This window comes from Coturnix japonica, chromosome 2 (assembly GCF_054131305.1).
Source record: "Coturnix japonica strain WE chromosome 2, WE-NBRP24, whole genome shotgun sequence".
In the NCBI taxonomy this organism is placed as follows: Eukaryota; Metazoa; Chordata; class Aves; order Galliformes; family Phasianidae; genus Coturnix; species Coturnix japonica.
The window spans coordinates 54,128,658-54,147,912 of NC_140664.1; the positions used below are offsets into that span (position 1 = coordinate 54,128,658).

At 38.0% G+C, this 19,255-nt stretch overlaps 1 protein-coding gene across 10 annotated transcripts in view; it reads left to right on the forward strand.

Moving 5' to 3' along the window:
- CARMIL1 (capping protein regulator and myosin 1 linker 1) overlaps window positions 1–19,255 on the forward strand; it is a 159,421-nt gene that overhangs the window by 95,574 nt on the left and 44,592 nt on the right. For all 10 annotated transcript variants that reach the window (XM_085537596.1, XM_085537598.1, XM_085537602.1 and 7 more), the window contains 7 exons: window positions 953–1,022; window positions 5,433–5,514; window positions 6,764–6,863; window positions 6,951–7,005; window positions 11,746–11,918; window positions 14,232–14,300; window positions 17,907–18,000. In XM_085537596.1, coding sequence (XP_085393722.1) covers window positions 953–1,022; window positions 5,433–5,514; window positions 6,764–6,863; window positions 6,951–7,005; window positions 11,746–11,918; window positions 14,232–14,300; window positions 17,907–18,000 — 643 coding nt within the window. The remainder of the gene's footprint in view (window positions 1–952; window positions 1,023–5,432; window positions 5,515–6,763; window positions 6,864–6,950; window positions 7,006–11,745; window positions 11,919–14,231; window positions 14,301–17,906; window positions 18,001–19,255) is intronic.

Genomic DNA, 19,255 nt, shown 5'->3' on the forward strand with positions numbered 1-19,255 from the left:
AAAATATTAAGGAAGTTACTTGTAAAGCTATCAGACAAACATTGCATAAAATCGTATTTGGGAAGGACGAAGTTGAGGATGATCTAAAAGTTTCTAAAAACTTGCAGAGCTTACACAGTTTTCTCAAAGTCTGTATTTGAATGGATTAGGAAGTAAAGAAGTATATTTGTTTTGAATAACAGCAAAGGGCTGATTATCATTTGTATCTGCAGAGCAGGTACAATAGACTTAAATGAAAAATATTCTTGAGGCACATGCATTCTAAGCACGGCTTCTACACACTGCTTGCATAGCAAGTTTAGGCAAACAGCTCAGCGAAATCCGTTGTTTTTCTTTACCGCCATGCATGGGTCACTGGAATTCTGTTAGGCTGAAATGAAGCTTAGGAAGGAAGTCTTTCTGTTTCTCTGTTTGATAACTAATTCAAAGCAATGCCTATTCTGAAGATACTGGGAGGTACACATTGGTTATATTTGCTCCTTCTATAAGATGAATACTGTTGTACTTGTTGATTTGGCAGTGTTAATACAAACACGATATTAATACTAATTTTTGTATGCGGAAATAAATTTCTGTAAGGCTTTAAATATAGAGACCACATATGGTTGTAAATACAACATGCCTTTTGTAATCATTTGATTCTTCTTTAAAGCAAATATTGATGAAAAACTCTCTCTGATTAATCTTATTAAATGCTGACGTAGAATTAGTTTTACTGTTTGCTTATTTGGATTTCATCCCTGAAGTTTTTGACGCTGCTGGGGTGTTCTTAGTATGGCACAGCAGGTTTGTACTGCATTGTCTTTTAAGATGTAACTGCTCAGTTGGTGTGGTTTTGTTTTGAAATGGTTCTTTGCACTATTAGGCGTATTAACCAGTAATTACTGATTATGCTGTTGTAAAGCTGCCTTTAAAAAAATTTTAAAATGTTTCTAATATTGATCTTTTTCAGAGCACTTTTATTAGGCCTGGCTTGCAATCACAATCTGAAGGAGGTGTCTTTAGATCTCAGTAGCTGTGAGGTAAGGATGAGTTTTCAGGATATGTTCAAAAGATGCAACAATATGGAATTGGGATATGGAGTTCTTATGCTCCACTGGGCTAATCATTCTACCTCTAACCAGAAGCCATGAGATAGAAATCAAGTCATGGCAAAATAATTGTCTATGTGTATCTGTGCTGTAAATGAGGAGTACAGGGTTTTGGGATACCTGCAGCATCATGGTGTCATCAAGCTCCTTGCAGTAGCAACTGTAGATGCTGAGGTAGCATGCTGGTGCTGTTCACTGCTTGGCAGCTTCTGCTTTCTAGTGCTCTAATTGTAGGGCATCCTGAGGCAGGATTTCCCAAGGTGTCTGCATTAGAATGGGTCCCAGGAAGCTGCAGACCCTGAAGGTGCAGTTTGAATGTCTTCCTTCAAAATGGAGGCAGGCATCCTCTCCTGCAGGTTTACTTAAATCTTGGGATAAATTCTGCTTCTGTACGTAATTAACTGATTCAGGCCAATAGGGAACTTCTGTAAGAAATGATGGAAGTGTGCCATTAACTTGAAAAGCATTGTGCAAATGATTATAAATATTACAATAATAAACAAGAAAAAAAGAAAAAGAAAGGGAACCTTGATTTGCTGCTTCTTGCTTCTCTGTGCTTTGCTGTGCATTTTGTTTCTGAGTATTGTCCACACTCTTGCAGGATGATACCTGTATGGCTACAGATTCTGACAAGAAATCAGCCAAAATCCTAGGAACTAATGAGGCAAAGTTATATAGAGAACAGGGGAGCATGTTTACCTAAAACAAAGATCCAGTCTTCCAAGGCTTTCCTTTTTAAGCTGCAAAGAAAGCCTCTTACTTGCTGGGCAGATCTTTTTAAGTCCATCATCTGTGTAGCAGCTGTTCCACAAGTGCCCTTCAGGTGTAATGGTTTCCCTTTAAATTGGAAGCATGCAATTTGATGAACATGGCGAGGTGCAGTAATTGTTAAGTTCATGGTTGATTGCTTTTGGAATGTGAATTGATTTCCTTAGAAAGAAAAAAAGCTACCAAATCTTTGTGAATGTATTTCGTAGTTTGTTTTTATATTTTATACTTTTTACAAAATGGTTTTACTTTGAGGGGCACTACAAATAAATATCAAATAGAAAAGCTTTCAAGTTAGTTATGTGTGATTCTGACTTATGAGCAGATAGATCAGAAGGATGGCAATTTTTCTTTCAGAAGGAGACAGGAAAAGTGATTAAAGTAACAAAAATGAAGCCCTGTATTCATAACCTTAAATAAATAAAACACACTTAAGTAATGAAAGTATAAATTAGCATGTAACCCAAGCAGGGGTGAAAACATAAGGTCTGGAACTGAATGCCATTCGTAGATAACTTCCATGAGTCATTAGTTGCACTGGACCCCAAAGCAAAATCAGTCATGGTAGAAAGGAAAGAGTCGTGCTCTATGTGAGCTATTGCATTGCCCTCCATGGTCTGGTTGCTTCAGCGTTTACGAAGGAGAGGCAACTGTTTCCAGAGACAAATGGGGTCGTACACAGGGGAAATAATCTATAGCAGGTCCCCCCAAACTGATAGTGCTTCCTTAGATCTTTCCCTTGATGTTTATTTTATTTTTTTTTTTCGTATCACTGAGCTTTATCCATTCTCACATGCTTTGGAAATAAGAAATTCTGCTTCCAGCAGGGAATTGCTGTGCCAGGAGCTGGAAATACTTGCCCACTACTGCAAGGCCTCTGCTCTGCTGGGAGCTGCACCTTACTACCACAGAACAGTGGGGAGCTTGGAATTTGTGCCCTGCCTATCTTCCAGCTCCTGCAAGCACATGCTGTCAGGAGGGCAGAAAGCTGATGCTTCAGCTTTGCCCACTTTCCTGTGATAGGAAAGCTGTTCTCAACTCTGGAAGGAAAAATCTCAGTTCCTTCCCTCTCCCACCACTTTTAATTTGCTCCCATAATTTTCTGATATATTAACTCCAAGCTTAATCATTTTATATTGCTTGCTTGTTTTATTTTTATTTTTATTTACTATGAAAGTTACATTTTTATTTCTACCTGCTCAGCACTGATGTATTTCACTCTTTTCCCTTCTGCTTCCCTTAGCTTGGTCACTGTGTAAGTACCCTCCATGCTTTACCTTAATTTATAAATCAATAGACAGCTTTGTTTCTCCATCCCATATACCTCCTAGTTTTGAACACACTTGGCTTTTTTGATTGCTGAAGGGCTTGTTCTACAATTTCTATACAAAAGCTTTTATATGTAGTCTCATATATCATATAGATGTTGCAGAGTTGTTTTCACTATCACAATCTGCATTGACATATAGCCTCTGCTTTTATGTATGTGACTTTACTACAGTTGCAATAAAAATTGATCCTAAAGGTCAAGTAGTTATCATCGCCTTCAGGTTAAATAGATATCAACATTTGTGCACAATAAACATTTGTGTATTTGATATTGTTGATACAGTGTTGTCGGTACAAGACCCAAAATTGCTTGCAAAAAGTTGTCTGCTTAAACACTTGAAGTATATGTGTATACTTTTTATGAGCATAGAACATGTATCATACCAATTACCATACAAATAACCAATCTCTTCCATGTGTTTACCTTTTTACCTATGAACAAACCTATTCTTGTAATGAAAAGTAATTTTTAACATTGGCATTTTAGTACAAATATTAGAATATTTTTATTGAACTAAATCTTCATTTCCTTATGGTGAAGTGTATAACTTCTAGGGCACGCTTGAGTTTTGGCTACAGCGGAAAACAAATTGTAACACAGTGAATGTAGTTTTTAACTTTGACAAGACCACGTATAATCTGCCAGTTCTGTATATTTTCCAGTAATTGATGTGGCAGTCTGTGTGAAATGGTTGTCTCGTAGTAGGCGACCCTGGGAGAATTGCAGAGCGAAACTGAATGATTCTGGCATTCATACAGCCAGCAAGAATTACAGATGTTCTTAGAGAAACAACACTGAGTTAAATCTGCACCAGTTTTGGCTCAAATACAGATTTCCAGCGTGACTGCTTCTAGAGAGGATAGGACTAATAGGTCTAAATAGGCTTTGTTTCATGCAGATAAAGAGGGGCATCTTATGTTCTGTATCTTACGCTTCTAGGTGCGACTTATCATTTATATGCTGTCTCTAACCACCACTATTCTTAAAATGCTCAGGCCAAGTTATTGAACTGTTTGTCAACCAATCACAGATCTTCAAGTTTCTGAAAGAAAACCACCAAATCAAGTCCTCATTGAAAAATACTTCTAGAACATATTTGTGGTTGCCTCATTTATAGTGTGGTTAAAAAGACTGTTCACAAAACTGTCAATGGGTTGATTCAGGATGTTTGGACAAGTGAGAGAATGAAGTCAGATATGACTCATTTTTTATGAGGTGAAATGGCTGCTTTATGTCTGAAAAAGCCTGGCTTTTTTCTTTTCTTTTCTTTTTTTGATATAGTGAAATTGGGAAATGTTTTGCAAAACTTGAATTTTAGTAAAAACTTTTGCTTCTTTTGTTTTTCTTGCTGATGATCGCACAGTGTATTCTGAAATAAGAAAATGCTTTTTACTTATTTGGAGAAAAGAAAGTTTTGTTATTTAATCCAGTAGCATTACTAACTAAATGTTTAAGTTTTCATATCTTTGATTCTTATTGTTGATGTTTTCTCTCAGGCCACTTCAATATTTCCTTCTAAATCTTGAAAATTCTTTTCCATTTATTATTTCAGATTAATAATGTAATTATAGTTTCCAAATAGGCATTTTTGTTGCTGTTTTTCCTCTCTTATCCCTAATTCAAAGCTAAGAGATAAGATAGATTAATGACTTTGTTTGTTTGTCTGTGGTGTTTTGTGACTATTTTGAAATTGCATTATTTTAATGTTCTTTTCTGTAATAGGAAAACATTATTTCATTGATCATGATTTGGCTTCTTGTTTTTTAACTGGGCATCCTGTCACTGTGCTTGTTATAACACAAAGCTTGCAAGATGCGAGCTGAAAGACTTGACTGTAATGGAATTCAAGAATTACAGTGGGGCATGCTTGTATACTAGACAAGCTTTTTTTCTTATTGGAAACCTGAAATATCCTGGCCCTTTCACATGGAGAGCTGCACCAAAGACTTGCAGTCACAGCCTAGCACAAGTGCTAAGGGATTCTTTTTGTCTACGCCACTTACATCATTCTCTGTGTAACCGCAGAGTAGTAAGGAAGTAGAGTCCTTTTTCTTACTTGTGTGTAAAAAGTGAGAATGAAGGATGGGAATGAGAATAGTAGGAATGTGTGTGTAGTCATTTTTATGTCTTTGGTTTCTATTGCTGCTGTTTTTGCTGCTGGTAGTACCTTCGCTTCTATTGCTCTTTCGTGTGATCTTAAAACTGTAACTAGTTTGCAAAAATGGTTGATGTTTTGTCTCTAGTTAAGATCGGGAGGTGCGCAAGTCTTGGAAGGATGCATAGCAGAAATACGCAATATCACCAGCCTAGATATTTCAGATAATGGTAAGTATACAGAGCAGGAATGGAGGACCATGCAGGTCCCAGAAATGAGATGTGTCTTTTCTTTCAGCTCAAAATAGAATTCAAGGATGGTTATACTTGATTTGTGATTGCTGACTATATTTCTTATGGAAAAGCCACAGGTCAGAAAGTGTCATTGCTCTGAAGTGTAGCAGAAATAATAATAGAATAACTCTACCTTCAGAAGTTTGTGTTGTTTGAAATGGGTATAACACGACAGAATAAACTGAAGGCAGCAAGTGTCATATTAATGGGATTTTGTTTGAAGTGGGCTTAAATAAGAGAGAATGAAAAGCTAAATGGGAAATGAAAGTGTAGTGAAAGTCGGAGGACCAGAAATTGAGTGAAGCTGTGACAGTGAAGTAAGAGAATAAAATTTGGAGCAAGTAGTCAACCAGCTTCAGATCAGAGCTTGATTATCTGGAAAAGTCTTAGACTATAGGTGGTTTGTAGACCCTGTGTTTCCTAGCTGGGAATACCAACTGGCTTTTCATTCTGCAAATTCAAATTGTACACGTGTGTAACAGGAGAACTCACCTAGCTGTGCTGGCTTCTCTGACAGCCAAATGCAGAATTAGTTCAGATTCCCAGTACAGCTGAAAAGCCAGAAAGGCAGGTGGAAAGCTTTAGGAGTTACTGAGTCAACTTATATAAAGAGATCAATTGTTATAGCTATATAAAGATATTTGACTTCAAAGTTATTCCATGGATCTAGATTCTAGTTGTTAGTAATCTAACTAATGGACTTTTCAAATCTACAAATAGGTTGGGAATACAATAATAGTAGAACAAATTATTTTTCTTAGTAGTGGAATAAAGCTTGGCTGTTGTTTCAAATCATGTTATTCATAGCCTGTTATGTTAACCTCTGCATCTGCATGCTTTGAGAGCTTGATGCTACACAGCTCACAGTTGCCTCACAGTGCAAGGAACTTTCTTGAATGACTGGACTGTAGATAGGGGAAATTTCTCTTTCTGTCTGTCTGAAAGATGCCTTCAATGGCTGATTAGGATAGAGATTTAAAAGGTTTTTTTTAGAAGGATGCATTTATTTTCATGAAAAACAGTGATGAAAAAGATATATAAATAGAAGAAGAGAAACTTCTCTAGAACGCTTTGAAATAGTACACTGATGTGATTGTTTGATTGAATTTAGCTTTAATAATTGGTCCCTTTCTGGGACTTCTGTGAAGAAGTGTTTTAATTCCTAATCTGATCTGATTCTTTACAGGCCTAGAATCTGACCTCTCAACCCTTGTAGTCTGGCTTAGTAAAAACCGATCAATAAGGCACTTGGCATTAGGCAAAAACTTTAACAACATGAAATCCAAGTAAGGCTTTTTTTTCTTTTAAATAACGCAATGAGTAATGAGAAGAAGCTGCTGATTTCATCATCTTCCTAACTTTTCTTCCCTCAGAAATCTCACTCCAGTACTTGATAATTTAGTTCAGATGATTCAAGACGAGGATTCAGTGAGTATCTTTCTGCCTAATACCATCATGTGTATTTGTACCTTCAGAGCCTATTTCTAATATTTTTCCTTTGTTATGTTAACTTGCTGTGTAAAATTTGATCAAGATCCTAAACAAATACATCCAGCATTTTGGTTTTTTTGCCCTCAATAACTTGAATTATGTGTAAAGGGTGGGTACACACTTCTTAGGATCTGTGCTTGTTGAAAAGCAACTCATTCCAAATAACTAGATGTGTTTAAATCTAAATTGCTTTAGATTTAAGTTATACAGCCATGTAGACTCAAGTTTTCAAAAGTTTCGTGTCCTGATGGGATATTACAGTGTCAGTGTTCTCTGGGTGCTGATATTCCTTCAATAGTAGTATTATTTTATTTTATATACTTATTTTACTTAATAATACATGCTATTCCCTGACCACTCTCATGCCTGTCAAATTTTACTGATCATTCTTAGTCCTTTCTTTCTCCTTCTTGCCCCTTGCAAATAACATGCAAGCTCCTCTGCTTTCCTCATTCTCCAAAAACAGCTGATTGTAGAGTCAAGCTCTCTTAACACCTGATAATTGTGTTGTCTTTATTGTCCCACTTCCAAGTTCACATTTCACACTGCTTTCATATTTTCACCTACTTTTCAGTTCAGTGGAACATTTTTTATGAGGGTTCCCAATGTCTCCTTCCATCATCTCCTTCTTCTCTCTGTACTTTTCTCTATTCTGCCTTGAATCCTGTGTTAAATCATTCATAGAATCATAGAATCTCCAAGGTTGGAAAAGACCTCAAAGAAGTTCATCCAGTCCAACTGTTCACCTGTCACCACTATTTCCCACTAAACCACATCCGTCAGTACAACATCTGAATGCTTCTTGAACACCTCCAGGATCAATGACTCCAACACCACCCTCGGCAGCCCCACTCCACTGCCTGACCACTCTTTCAGAGAAGTAGTATTTTCTAACGTCCAGTCTGAATCTCCCCTGGCACAGCTTGAAGCCATTCCCTCTAGTCCTACTGCTAGTTATATGGGAGAGGGGGCTGACTCCCACCTCACCACAGCATTCCCAGTCTACTCAGCTGTTCCTCAAAAGGCCTGTGCTCCAGATCCCTCGCCAGCTTTGTTGCCCTTCTCTGAACACATTCCAGGGCCTTGTTGTCTTTCTTTTGCAGCTACCCTTTAAAACTGTTGTGCCAAATCAGATGAGTCATAAGCAAATATAATTTACATATTTTGTTTTTTTTCAATTTCATCAATTTGCTTTGTTGCAGGTGAACATTTCTTCCCACATACGGTATATTCTAAAATACCCCTTCAACTCACATTGCCTCCTTTCAGCACAGAAACTGTCTTTCAAATGTGCATTTTTTTTCTTACTATTTATATGCCAATCCTGTTCATAATATGTGTGCACAAAAGTAAAACTTCATTCCCATTTTGAAGCCTCCAGGATATATAAAAAGTAGGTGTTACATTTTGGATGTATGATTCTCACAGTTCTCCCTCTCTTGCATCATCAGCTTTAGGCTTTTGTGCTCCTTTTCTTTGCATTTTCTGAGCAACACAAGCCACTTTTTCATTTCCTGCTTTTTCCACAATCAGGCTCCTGTAATTCCTTCTCAGAATGTCTTTGCTGAGCTAACGTAGGCAAACATGCTTTTTATTTTCATCCTGCTTTCAAAATGTTACACTGAGTTAATCCACCAGAAACATATATTAGATATGTTGCTCTGAAAGTAATGCCTTCGATTTATTTCCATGGAAACTACAACAGCAACAAAGAGCACATTAATGCTATTTGATAGACCAAATTCTTAGCGATGTAACACACTTTTTTAACACAGTCCATCACCATTAGCTGTGTATTTTCATCAGCAATAAACAAGAGCCTGTGCACTGTGTTCTTAAAAATCCATGCTAGTGGATGTGACCCACTGTTTCACAGCTGCTATGGCAGTGGTGTTGCTGCAGAAATGTTTGTCCATGCAGTTCCACGTTCACTTTGCTCGTATCCACTGTTTGGTCTCCATAAACATTCAGCAAGTGCCAATGAATGTCAGTGGGTGCCATTTCTTCCACAGGGAGGAATTATATGACACACCTTCCCTCCATACACGCTTCCATTCTGTCAGATTTCTCTGCTGCCATCTGTCAGTGACAATGTAATTGGATGTTGGTGGGAAAGTTCAACCTCTACTGCCATAATGCCACCATCCACCTCTGCTATCATGGGCCAACATAATAAAATAGGAGGCATTACTTTCAGGGCAGCCCTCCAATAGTTTTTCCTTTGTCCTGCATTAACCTTTGGGATACAGCATGTGATCCTATTGCTATTACCCTGCCTTTTGTCTCTCCGCTTTCTTGTCTCTTGTTAATCTTCATCAGTGAAGGTCTCTTGTTTCTTTTGGTATCATCTGATGCTAAAATCAATCTAAAATATCTGCTAGCTGGCAAATAATTGAAGATGAGACCAATGTAGCACTGTGGGAAAAGCATATATTGCAAATTGCTGCCTAGTATGACTCTCACTCCACTCAGGAACAGTACAATGCTTACAAAATGATTTTAAGCTTCTAGCTATATTGGTTCAGCTTTGAATCCGGAAAGAAGTGGTCCTTGCTCTACCATTCCTGTGCATTTACTGCCACAGGTCATTAAAAATTACAATGGAATCAAAGAGAGCAGAGTATGGTGCTTCCCAGAGCACACATTGCCTAGTGTATATTGCCTGTTTGCTGCTGCAGTCAGAGAACGGTGGAAAGCTGAAATGAGAGGCTGTAATCCAAAATGAGTTTGTAATGCTTCTTCATGTATTTATCCATGCTTAAAATAGACCCATTGCTGTTTTAATATGAGTAATGATTAAAATGATTTACGTAATCAATAGCTTGGGTTTATGACTGGAAAATACAATTAGACACAAATGTAATTCTACACAACTTAAAAACAGTGCTAGTAACATAAACAGCAAAATTTCCCAGGTGTTTATACGGGAATGCAATATTGAAGTTTCTGGGCTTTGGTTTTCTATTTCATTTTTATTATTATCTATTTCTCTATTTAGCTAGATGCTGTACTATACAGTCTATGATAATGCTTTCTTATTAGAAGAGCAAGACATATTTAAAGCTGTGTCATTACTGTGCACTTTCTTTTTATCTTGCAAAAACTGCTTTTAGGCTACAGGTACGGGGTGTAGTGTTACTCAGAGTGGGTAGTCAGTTCTGCATGGGTGAGAGAAAGTGTTACAGTGCTGAATATATTCAGTTTTCTGTTCATTGTTGAAGAATTGGCCTTTGAAGGGATTTTATGAATGTCTGTAGGGCTGTGGGTTTTTTTTTTTCTTTCATGTGGTGGTCAGATAGTTTCATGAGCAGCCTTTGATTTAAATCACAGTTATGTTCTGACTGGTTTGCGTTTAGGGCACTAAATCAGTCCAGAGGTTTTTATCCTTGCTCATTCAGTAAATGATAAGAGTAGCTATGCAAGAAAATTAGCAACTCACCTGCTTTACAGACACTGCCAATATAGCAGGCTATTTTTTTTAATGGTTATTTAAGTGCTTTTCTTGTGTAATAATAATGATGTACAAATGAGCCCTTGCCAAACAGTAAAGTCTTTCCAGACCGTATACTGTTTCATAAGAGTGTTGGAATAAGTAGAGTGAAAAATCCTTTCCTGAGAGAAGGTATTTGAGGTGTAGAAAATCTGATGTGTGGGAGTGAGCACTTGCAGCAAAGTTACTGGAATGGCCCTTTCTAAAGCAACATTTGAGAAGCAGAAAAAACTTCTCTTTCACAGACTTAATGCATTTTCTGTGTCTGAGTGCTGTGTGCTATTGCTTTTTTGTGAATCTTTCATAGGAAGTCTTCTCAAATATGTGCCAAAAACTCTAAAATACCTTTTTTATAGGATGTAAATGTTCTTTAGGGTGTGTAATGTAGTAAAACAGGGGAACATAGACCAATTATGGGCATTAACATAGTAATTTAATATCTTCAATATAAAATAAAACCAGCATGTGGCTTGTGTTACTCTTAGACTTTTTAATTATAAACCTGCTGTGCCTCCAAATTTTTATGTATTTCCTCACTTAGAAATGCCTTCCTTATTGTTGAAAGCTTTTTGGTTATCACTGTAATCCAACAGTGTATTGGAAGCAAGAGTCCCATTGTATAGCAGGTACCATGCAAGCACCCTGAATCCTGGGAGGTGTGCATCTGTAGTTTAGATGGTTAATTTACATTAATCTAAGCCTTAGGCATCTAATTTAGTGCCACAGCTCGTCCTCGTAAGGTGCTGATTTTGTCGTATTAGGCAACTAAAATTCATCCTCTTGATAAATGCTTAAGTAGGTATGTAGTGGCAATAAAATTCTCTGTATAAGGTAATGCTTGAGCAAGGGAAAGTGTTTTGGAGAGTTATCATACATCAGCAAAGACAAATTACAATTTTAGCAGTTGTAATCGTGCACAAGACTTAATGGTGGACTTAGCAGGACACAGAAAATAAGAGTCGTTGCTTCTTAATGCGTTTTTCAGGTTATTGCAAATTAATCCGTGTTTGTCTTTGACACCTGTGCAGTAAGTTGCTAACTTCTACTTTACCATACGTTTCAGCAGGTACAGCAGACATGGAAATCATTCTTTGCTCAGTGTCATTTCCAAGAATTTGGGGACATTTTTTTGTGGATGTGCATGCTTTATCAGTTGCTGTTATCTGTGCCTTTTCTGTGCTCCACAGCCCCTGCAGTCATTGTCCCTCGCAGATTCCAAGCTGAAGACTGAAGTCACCATCATTATTAATGCTTTGGGCAGCAATACATCTCTTACAAAAGTGGATATTAGTGGAAATGCCATGGGTGATATGGGAGCAAAGATGCTGGCAAAAGCTCTACAGATAAACACAAAGCTCAGGTAAGGGGAATATATTTGCAGTAAAAGATAAAGTAGTTTAATAATACTGAAGTTGCTGGCTTATTCTTAAGCTGTTTCTCTCCATGATGACTCTAGGGAAAGCCACGTAATAGTGTCTCCATTTGGAAAATGTCTCAAAAAATGGAAGAAGAAAAGGTGGAGATTCTCTCTACAAAAACATATCCAGAACTGGAACTGGATCAAAGTTACATTTGATTAGATCCCATGCTTTCATGGTTTAGTATTAGGTACAGTATTGGATTTACTCATCCACTTCAGAATCAGGGGAGAAAAGTGTGGTTTTGACAGAAGAATGCATAGGAGTAGATACAGTCCTTTCTGTTATACCATTGAAGAGATGGTATCTTTCAGTTACAACAAGGCAGATCTAAATTTCCTGTAAGCCTGAGAGATTAAGTTGGTATGGAGCTCTGGATGTCATCTAATCCGGACTTCTTCTCAAAGCAGGGCCAACTTTAGTGCTGGGTTTCTCAGAGCCTTCTCCAGGCAGGCTTCAAAGATCTCCAATGACTTCTCTGGGAAACCTCTTTCAGTGCTTAGCCAATCTGTTCTACACTCTCTTTTCTGTTGGAGGCCTTCCTAACATAGAAAATTCTGATACTTGTATGGGAAATAAGAAAATCCCTTGCCTTCTGTAGAATTACTTTGTAGGAGAATGAGGAACATGTGGAATTTAGAATGAGTAACAGCATGGGCCATCCCTCCTTTCCCACTGATGGACCTTGGCATCTCTTCTCTGCATATTCATCCACCTGCCATATCCTATTTAAGATATGGCTGGCACTGATGGCTTCAGAGTATCACATTTTTTCTATCTTGAAAGCAATTAGTAAGCAGTAAACCTTCAACCAACGTGAATTTGGAGTAAAAGCCTCTAAATATGCTACCATCTTCTCTGTATATTCATCCACCTGCCAGCTTCACTGTTTTTAGGACATGGCTAGCACTGACTGCTTCAGAGTATCACATTTTTTCTATCCTGAAAGCAATTAGTAAGCAGTAAACCTTCAACCAACATGAATCTGGAGTAAGAACCTCTAAATGCGCCACCATCATCAGGAAAATCAGTAATCACACCCCCTCTTATCAGCCTCCCCAAATGAACCTTTCATGGTGTATTGTGTATATGAAGAGACCCACTTTGTGATTGGCCTCTAAATGTTTGTTTCATGGAGGACAAATATCCCAGAGCAGTCCTGGCTGTTCTGCTCAAATACAAAAATAACTAAAGAAAAAAAAAAAGTTTGCTTTGCTATTTTCAGAATGTTAAGGACACAATGGAGAGGTGACTAATGTGTCGGGAATGTATTAACCTGAAATGACCACTGGTCCCTGAAGAAGTAAAACCTTGAGGGCACTCAGGGTTGCAGACTGATAGTATGATACAGCATACTGACTGTCAGAGCTGACTGTGGTGTGAGAACAAACTGGATAATGCAGTGGTATTTATGGAATTTACCTTCCTCTCTTCCTTGCCTCCATCCTTCCATCTTCTAAAAAACAAAGGCATAAAGGAGTTATTCTGCAATAGCAGAAGTGTGTTAACTACCTGTGAAATCCTGCATCTACAATTGTTTTTGTTGAACACCAGAAATCTGTTCTGTTCTTTTTTCTTTTTTTTTCAAGAACAGCTACAACTAGTGCTTTTGCACAAGCAAGATTTATCAGCATGACTGTCTCTTCTGACTGCTAATGAGTTCTTTGAACATGTGTTCACAAATTGCCAGGCAGCCTGCTTGAGTGGCCTAAACTAGGGGAGGAGGCAGGGGGAGACTTTATCACTCTTATCACAATTGTATATTCAAAAGAGCTTCAATTTATGCACCTAACCTAATTGCATATATGGGCAGTTAGTTACGTTGCATGTGTAAGTGTAGGAAGTGTACAATGACCAGGCATAGAATTGAATGTAAAGTAGCCTGAAAATTTTGAGCACCCAATCAGCATGATTTTTTGTTGTTGTTGTTTGTTTACTGCAGTTTTCTTGGACATGCAATGAAGTCTGTTTGGTTTGCTGATATTCAAATCTTTCTATTAACAGCATCTTAGAAAATTTATATCCAAATATTACTAATAGAAAATACAGCACAGAGTCCTCTTGGAAGAAAGAGGATCTCAGTTTTGTAATTTCTTTGTCCCTCACTTCAGTCACATTAAGCTTCTAATAAAGCCGGTTTTAAACTGTTTTAACCACTGCAGCTTTGGACATAAAACTGTGTTATTTCAATATGCATAACTTCAGTTTGGATTAATTTGGATTGCGTGAAATACTTGTTTGTTTTTTCCTCTCAGAACTGTAATATGGGACAAGAATAACATCACTGCTCAGGGCTTCCAGGACATAGCTGTGGCGCTGGAAAAGTAAGTTCTCAAGCAACTGAATGACCAATGAAGAAGGAGGCTAAGCACTTAGATCTGATTGGTAGGAGCAGCTGCAGTTCACTGCAGTCAGTATCATTTGAAGATGCTGATTGATCTCAATTTTAAGTATTGGGGTGCTTAGTCTAAAGGAAAATTTGTGACTTCACATCCTTCCAAAAAATGGGGAAAAAACTCTGGGCCTCTTTTCATAAATACTCTGCTGTCAGCATTAAGTCCATTGAGTTCTGCCCTAGACATTAAATTTCTGCATTTCAGCATATTTTCCTTTTTCTGTAGCCTTATTTTGATAGCATGCCTGAACTCCATTCTTCCCAATGAGAGAAGCTGTATATAACAGAAAAGTACTGAAGCATGCCTTTGTGGTCTGACTTTATCTTTCCCCAAGCAAGTTGAAACTAATGACAGTGATTGCAAGAACCACACTTGTTCACTGTAGTCTCTGTTGTCTGTTGTGTCTGTAGTGTCTGTTGCTTCCCTGAGCTCACTCAGTTGCAGCAGTTACCATTATAGGTGATAAATGACTTTTATCTCCATCATATATTTTTAATATGTGTTTATTACTTAAGAGGGAAAAATTACAGATTTTAATTCAGCAGCAGTTGCAGTTCTTTCACATCATTAATCCCTCAGACAGGAACAAATGGTCTCTTTAGATGGTGATGCTAATATATTACTGCTAATTTCTGGACAATTTCTTGTGACTTGAAAAACTGTGTAACTAATATGGGGAGTGTCTTCACCCTTAGTCCTAACTATGAAGAACTTACAGTTACTTGGCTTATGAAACTGCTGTCATTCGTATACTTTGTTTCAAAACAAATTTGATTGCACCGATGGGGAAAATTATGTATGTTGTGTATAATTAAGCAAATAATCTTGTTTTCACTGATAATAGTGAATAATAATCTGCAAAGATTATTTGTCAGCTTGCAGGCACTTGTCTTTCAGAAAGCAATAGCATGCATATTTGTGAGAAAGTCTAGTAGAAAAGAATGTATACATATTTACTTGTTAGTATCAACTTTTCTGTTCTGATGTGTGGATAAGTAAATAGAAAAGAAAGAAGTCCTAAGGCAAAAGGAAGTAATGTAGGTAAGAAAAAAAACCTGCAAAAAAAGAGTTGCATCTAATTTTGTGACACTGCACTTTGTTGAGGTGTTTTCTCATTTATTTAGCTTGGAAGCTGAGGTCACTTTACATCTCCTCTGACATTTTAAAATTATTAAAATCATTCATAATAACCCAACCTGAGTCACAAGCAACAGAAGTTTAATCTTGACTGTCAGTGCTGTCTAAAAAGGCTTAGCCTTTAAACAATCCGTCTTAAAGCTATATTCAGAATATCTTCCACTATATGTTCTATGTATACATAAAAATAAAACTGTAAATATTCCACAGGAAAGAACTGTTGCTCAAAATACGGTGCAATACACTGAAGATGCCTGGGAGTGTGCTCTGTGTGTTGTTTTGGTTTTTGTTCTTATCAAAAATTATGTTTTCTTCCCTCATCCTCCCAGCTTTCCTTCAAATGCTAGCATTCCAGTATATCACTGTCTGTCCAAAGGAAACCTGTTATGGGGCCTTTCTACCTTTCTGACTGCAACTCCACGAAATCTCCTTGTCTTTCATTTCCCTCCTTGCAGTAGAAGAGGGAGATGGACAGAGCACTAAGCCTTTGACAAATTGAATTTAGCATATAATTACTGGCATGAGAGCTAGCAATTATAGATTTCAATTAATGTGATGTATTAAATGTCAAACAGCTGCAGAGATCCTTGGAAATCTACCATTGTTTCTTTTTAACTAAATAAATACCCCACCTGCCAGGTAGTAGTCAGGCCATCAGTTCTGTAATTGCCTCTCTTGACATTTGCTGTGGGCTAACCTAGGCAAGCAGTGAAGTACAACACAGCTGCTGTCTTGCTGGCACATGCAAATGACTACTGCTGATGCCATACACTGTGTTCACAATGGGGAAGAGAAATGGAAGTCTTGCACAGGCATGCAGTGTAAAATATTGGATTGTATCAATGAGAAATCAATAGGATAGACAGTTAAAAAGAGCACCGTCCTTCAGACAGTTATGCTTCGTGTGTAATAGGAAATGAAAGAATACTGGAGTTTCACAGTAATTAAGATATCCACGTCACGGGCTGCAGGCAGACACCTGCCCTGCTGTAATACCGGGCATGGTCCTGCTGGGGCAGACAGCATGGGGGACTGGTCTGAACACCATAAATGCTGAAGATGAATTGAATGCACATGGTCTTACCCCCAAAATGCTTCAAGAGGCTGAAGGGAGGCCTCATGGCAGCTGCATCTCCTCACAGGGAGCGGAGGGGTAGCGCTAAGCTTTGCTCTTTGTGTCAGTGACAGGACCAAGAGAATGGCATGGAGCTGTGGCAGGGGAGGGGCAGCTGGGGGTGAGGGACAGGGTCTGCACCAGAGGGCGGTGGGCATGGAACCGGTTGCCCAGGGCTGGGGTTCAAGTGGTGTTTGGACACCTCTCTCAGATATAGGGTTTGAATTTGGGTGTTCCTGTGTGGAGCCAGAAGCTGAGCTTGGTGATCCCCGTGGGTCTCTTCCACCTTGGTGTGTTCTATGATCCTGTTCTGTGGTCTACTGTTTGAATTAGTGCATTTGCTGAGGGTTGGTTCTGGTGAAGTCTATGAATCAGGCTCAGCTGAAACTGTCAACTTTAAGGTGCTCATAAATAGAGGACTCTGAATATATTTATAGAGCTCTGAATGGAATAGAAACAGATGGTTAGCAGGATGTTTGCAGACAGCTGAAGGAGGAGGGAGAGATGTTTGCAGAAAAAGAAGGCTAATTGAAAATAGGCAGAATTATTTCTTTGCTGGTTTTTAAGAACTTTCTGCTCTTTTTCACCCTTTTATGGGAATCTAAAGGCACGTGGTGATACTACTGCATATAATGTTTTAAATTTAACTGTGTAATGCTAGCCAAGTTATGTTCTTAGAGTTTAAATACAATTTTGACTTGAGATAAAACTCTGTCTCTATTCTTGTATTGCAGCAGATGGATGTAGCTGTGGAAATATTTTGCAAACAAATAAGCAAAATGGAGGGAGTAATTGTTTGCATAGATCAGTGTGGAGAAGCCACACTTGTTTTGTCAGCTTTTATTAATAATTCAGCAAGTGTCTTCAAATAGTTATAAACATAGGAAGCTATTAAATACTGAATTTTCAAAACCTATTATCTTGGTCACTGTCTTATCTGTTACTGAACATTTCCATTTAGGTTTAGATCAGATAGAATTGTTGGTAGGCACTGCTACTCTGTTCTGATTTGATATAAGAAAAGGTAATCCTACCTTGTGGGTGTTGGTCATTTAACTGCATTTTGTGTTTTTTGAAATCTCTACCTCAAAGCATAAGCAGTAAGAAGAAACGTGCTTGCCCCTCCAGTTATTCCACTTAAAAACTTAAAGACTGCCTCAGTACCTTCTACAGATGGGCTAGATACATCTTCTCTCTGCCTTCTAATTTATACACAATATTAAGAGATACAGTAATATGATTGTTTTACTAATATATATATATGTTTTTTAATTTATCTTTAGAAATTATACTTTGAGATTCATGCCTATACCTATGAATGATGCTTCCCAAGCACTCAAAACAAACCCTGAGAAAACGGAAGAGGCACTGCAAAAGGTATTGCCCATACCAACCACTTACAGAAATAAAGCCAATTAAAAATCTTTTTTCTTTTAAAGTGACTGTGATTTTGTACATGACTGAATAATACTTCTTGGCTAGTTTCATTGAATGTTTGATCTGCATGGGCATATATATGATAATTGAGTAATGCAAGAGCATGTAAAGCTTCCTATTCCATTGACTTGCGGAATCAAACTCTATAATCCAGAGATGGGTTATAAAGCAGGTATGTTTATTCCAACGTTGCGCAGCGCTGGGTGCAAGGGGGATAGCTCCTCCAAACTTGCACACCGTAAAGAGAAAAGTGTGTTACAGATATAGGTTAAGCTAATACATAATCAATAGTCTCCTCCTCAGTTTGATTACATATTCATTACATTCCCTATGGCCCCGTTCCCCGCGACCCCATTCCCTCATTCCCCCTGACCCCATTCCCCGTGACCCTTGCCGATGTTTTGGGGTGAAATTCTTCTTCTGTTTTCTTCTTGGTGTTATCTGCTGTTATTGTTCTCCCATGTCGGCATCATCTTGCCCGGGGGGGGGGGATCTAATCCTTCTTGTCAGAGGTCTCCGGACAGTTTCTTCTTATCTTTATTGCCCTCTTCTCTGGCTTTATTTTGACTAAGTGTCTGCAATTCCCCCTTTCCCTGCACTTTTAAATGTACAGTTACCCTTTGTCTTGGTTTCTGTGAAGTTCCCCTTTCCCTTTCTATAGCAAAGTGTTACCTTACCACCATTTTGAGGCTTTGCTCACTCTTCACCATTGAGTGGTGGAATGCACTGGTGTTGTATTGAAAAGTTCTAGGCATTTTTTTCCTGTGGCATAAAAAGTGCAATCAGCACCATACAAGACAAAGAGTGCTCTTGAATTTGGGGGAGTATAAAAACATTTACTGCCTGTGTTTTATATCATATATATAAAGTTAACACATTGTGTTGCCATAAACGAACAACTGCACCATGTTCTTTTGGATGTAGATGGTGTTTGATAGTATCTGTAACTGTTCCACTTGCATGGGCTATACAACTCCCAGATGAGTTTTAATACAGTAAATTTTTCAAGCTCCAAGTAAGCCTTCTGCTCTGTTGGAAAACACATGCTTCATGAGTCTTTAATGAGTAGTTTTCCTTCCACCAGAGCAGGATCATGGAATCCATATGAATAGATATTACAGAGAGTTATGATTAAAAAGCAATAGCTATAATCCTTATTAGTAAAGAAATGTTCATTAAAGATATTCTCAAAGGG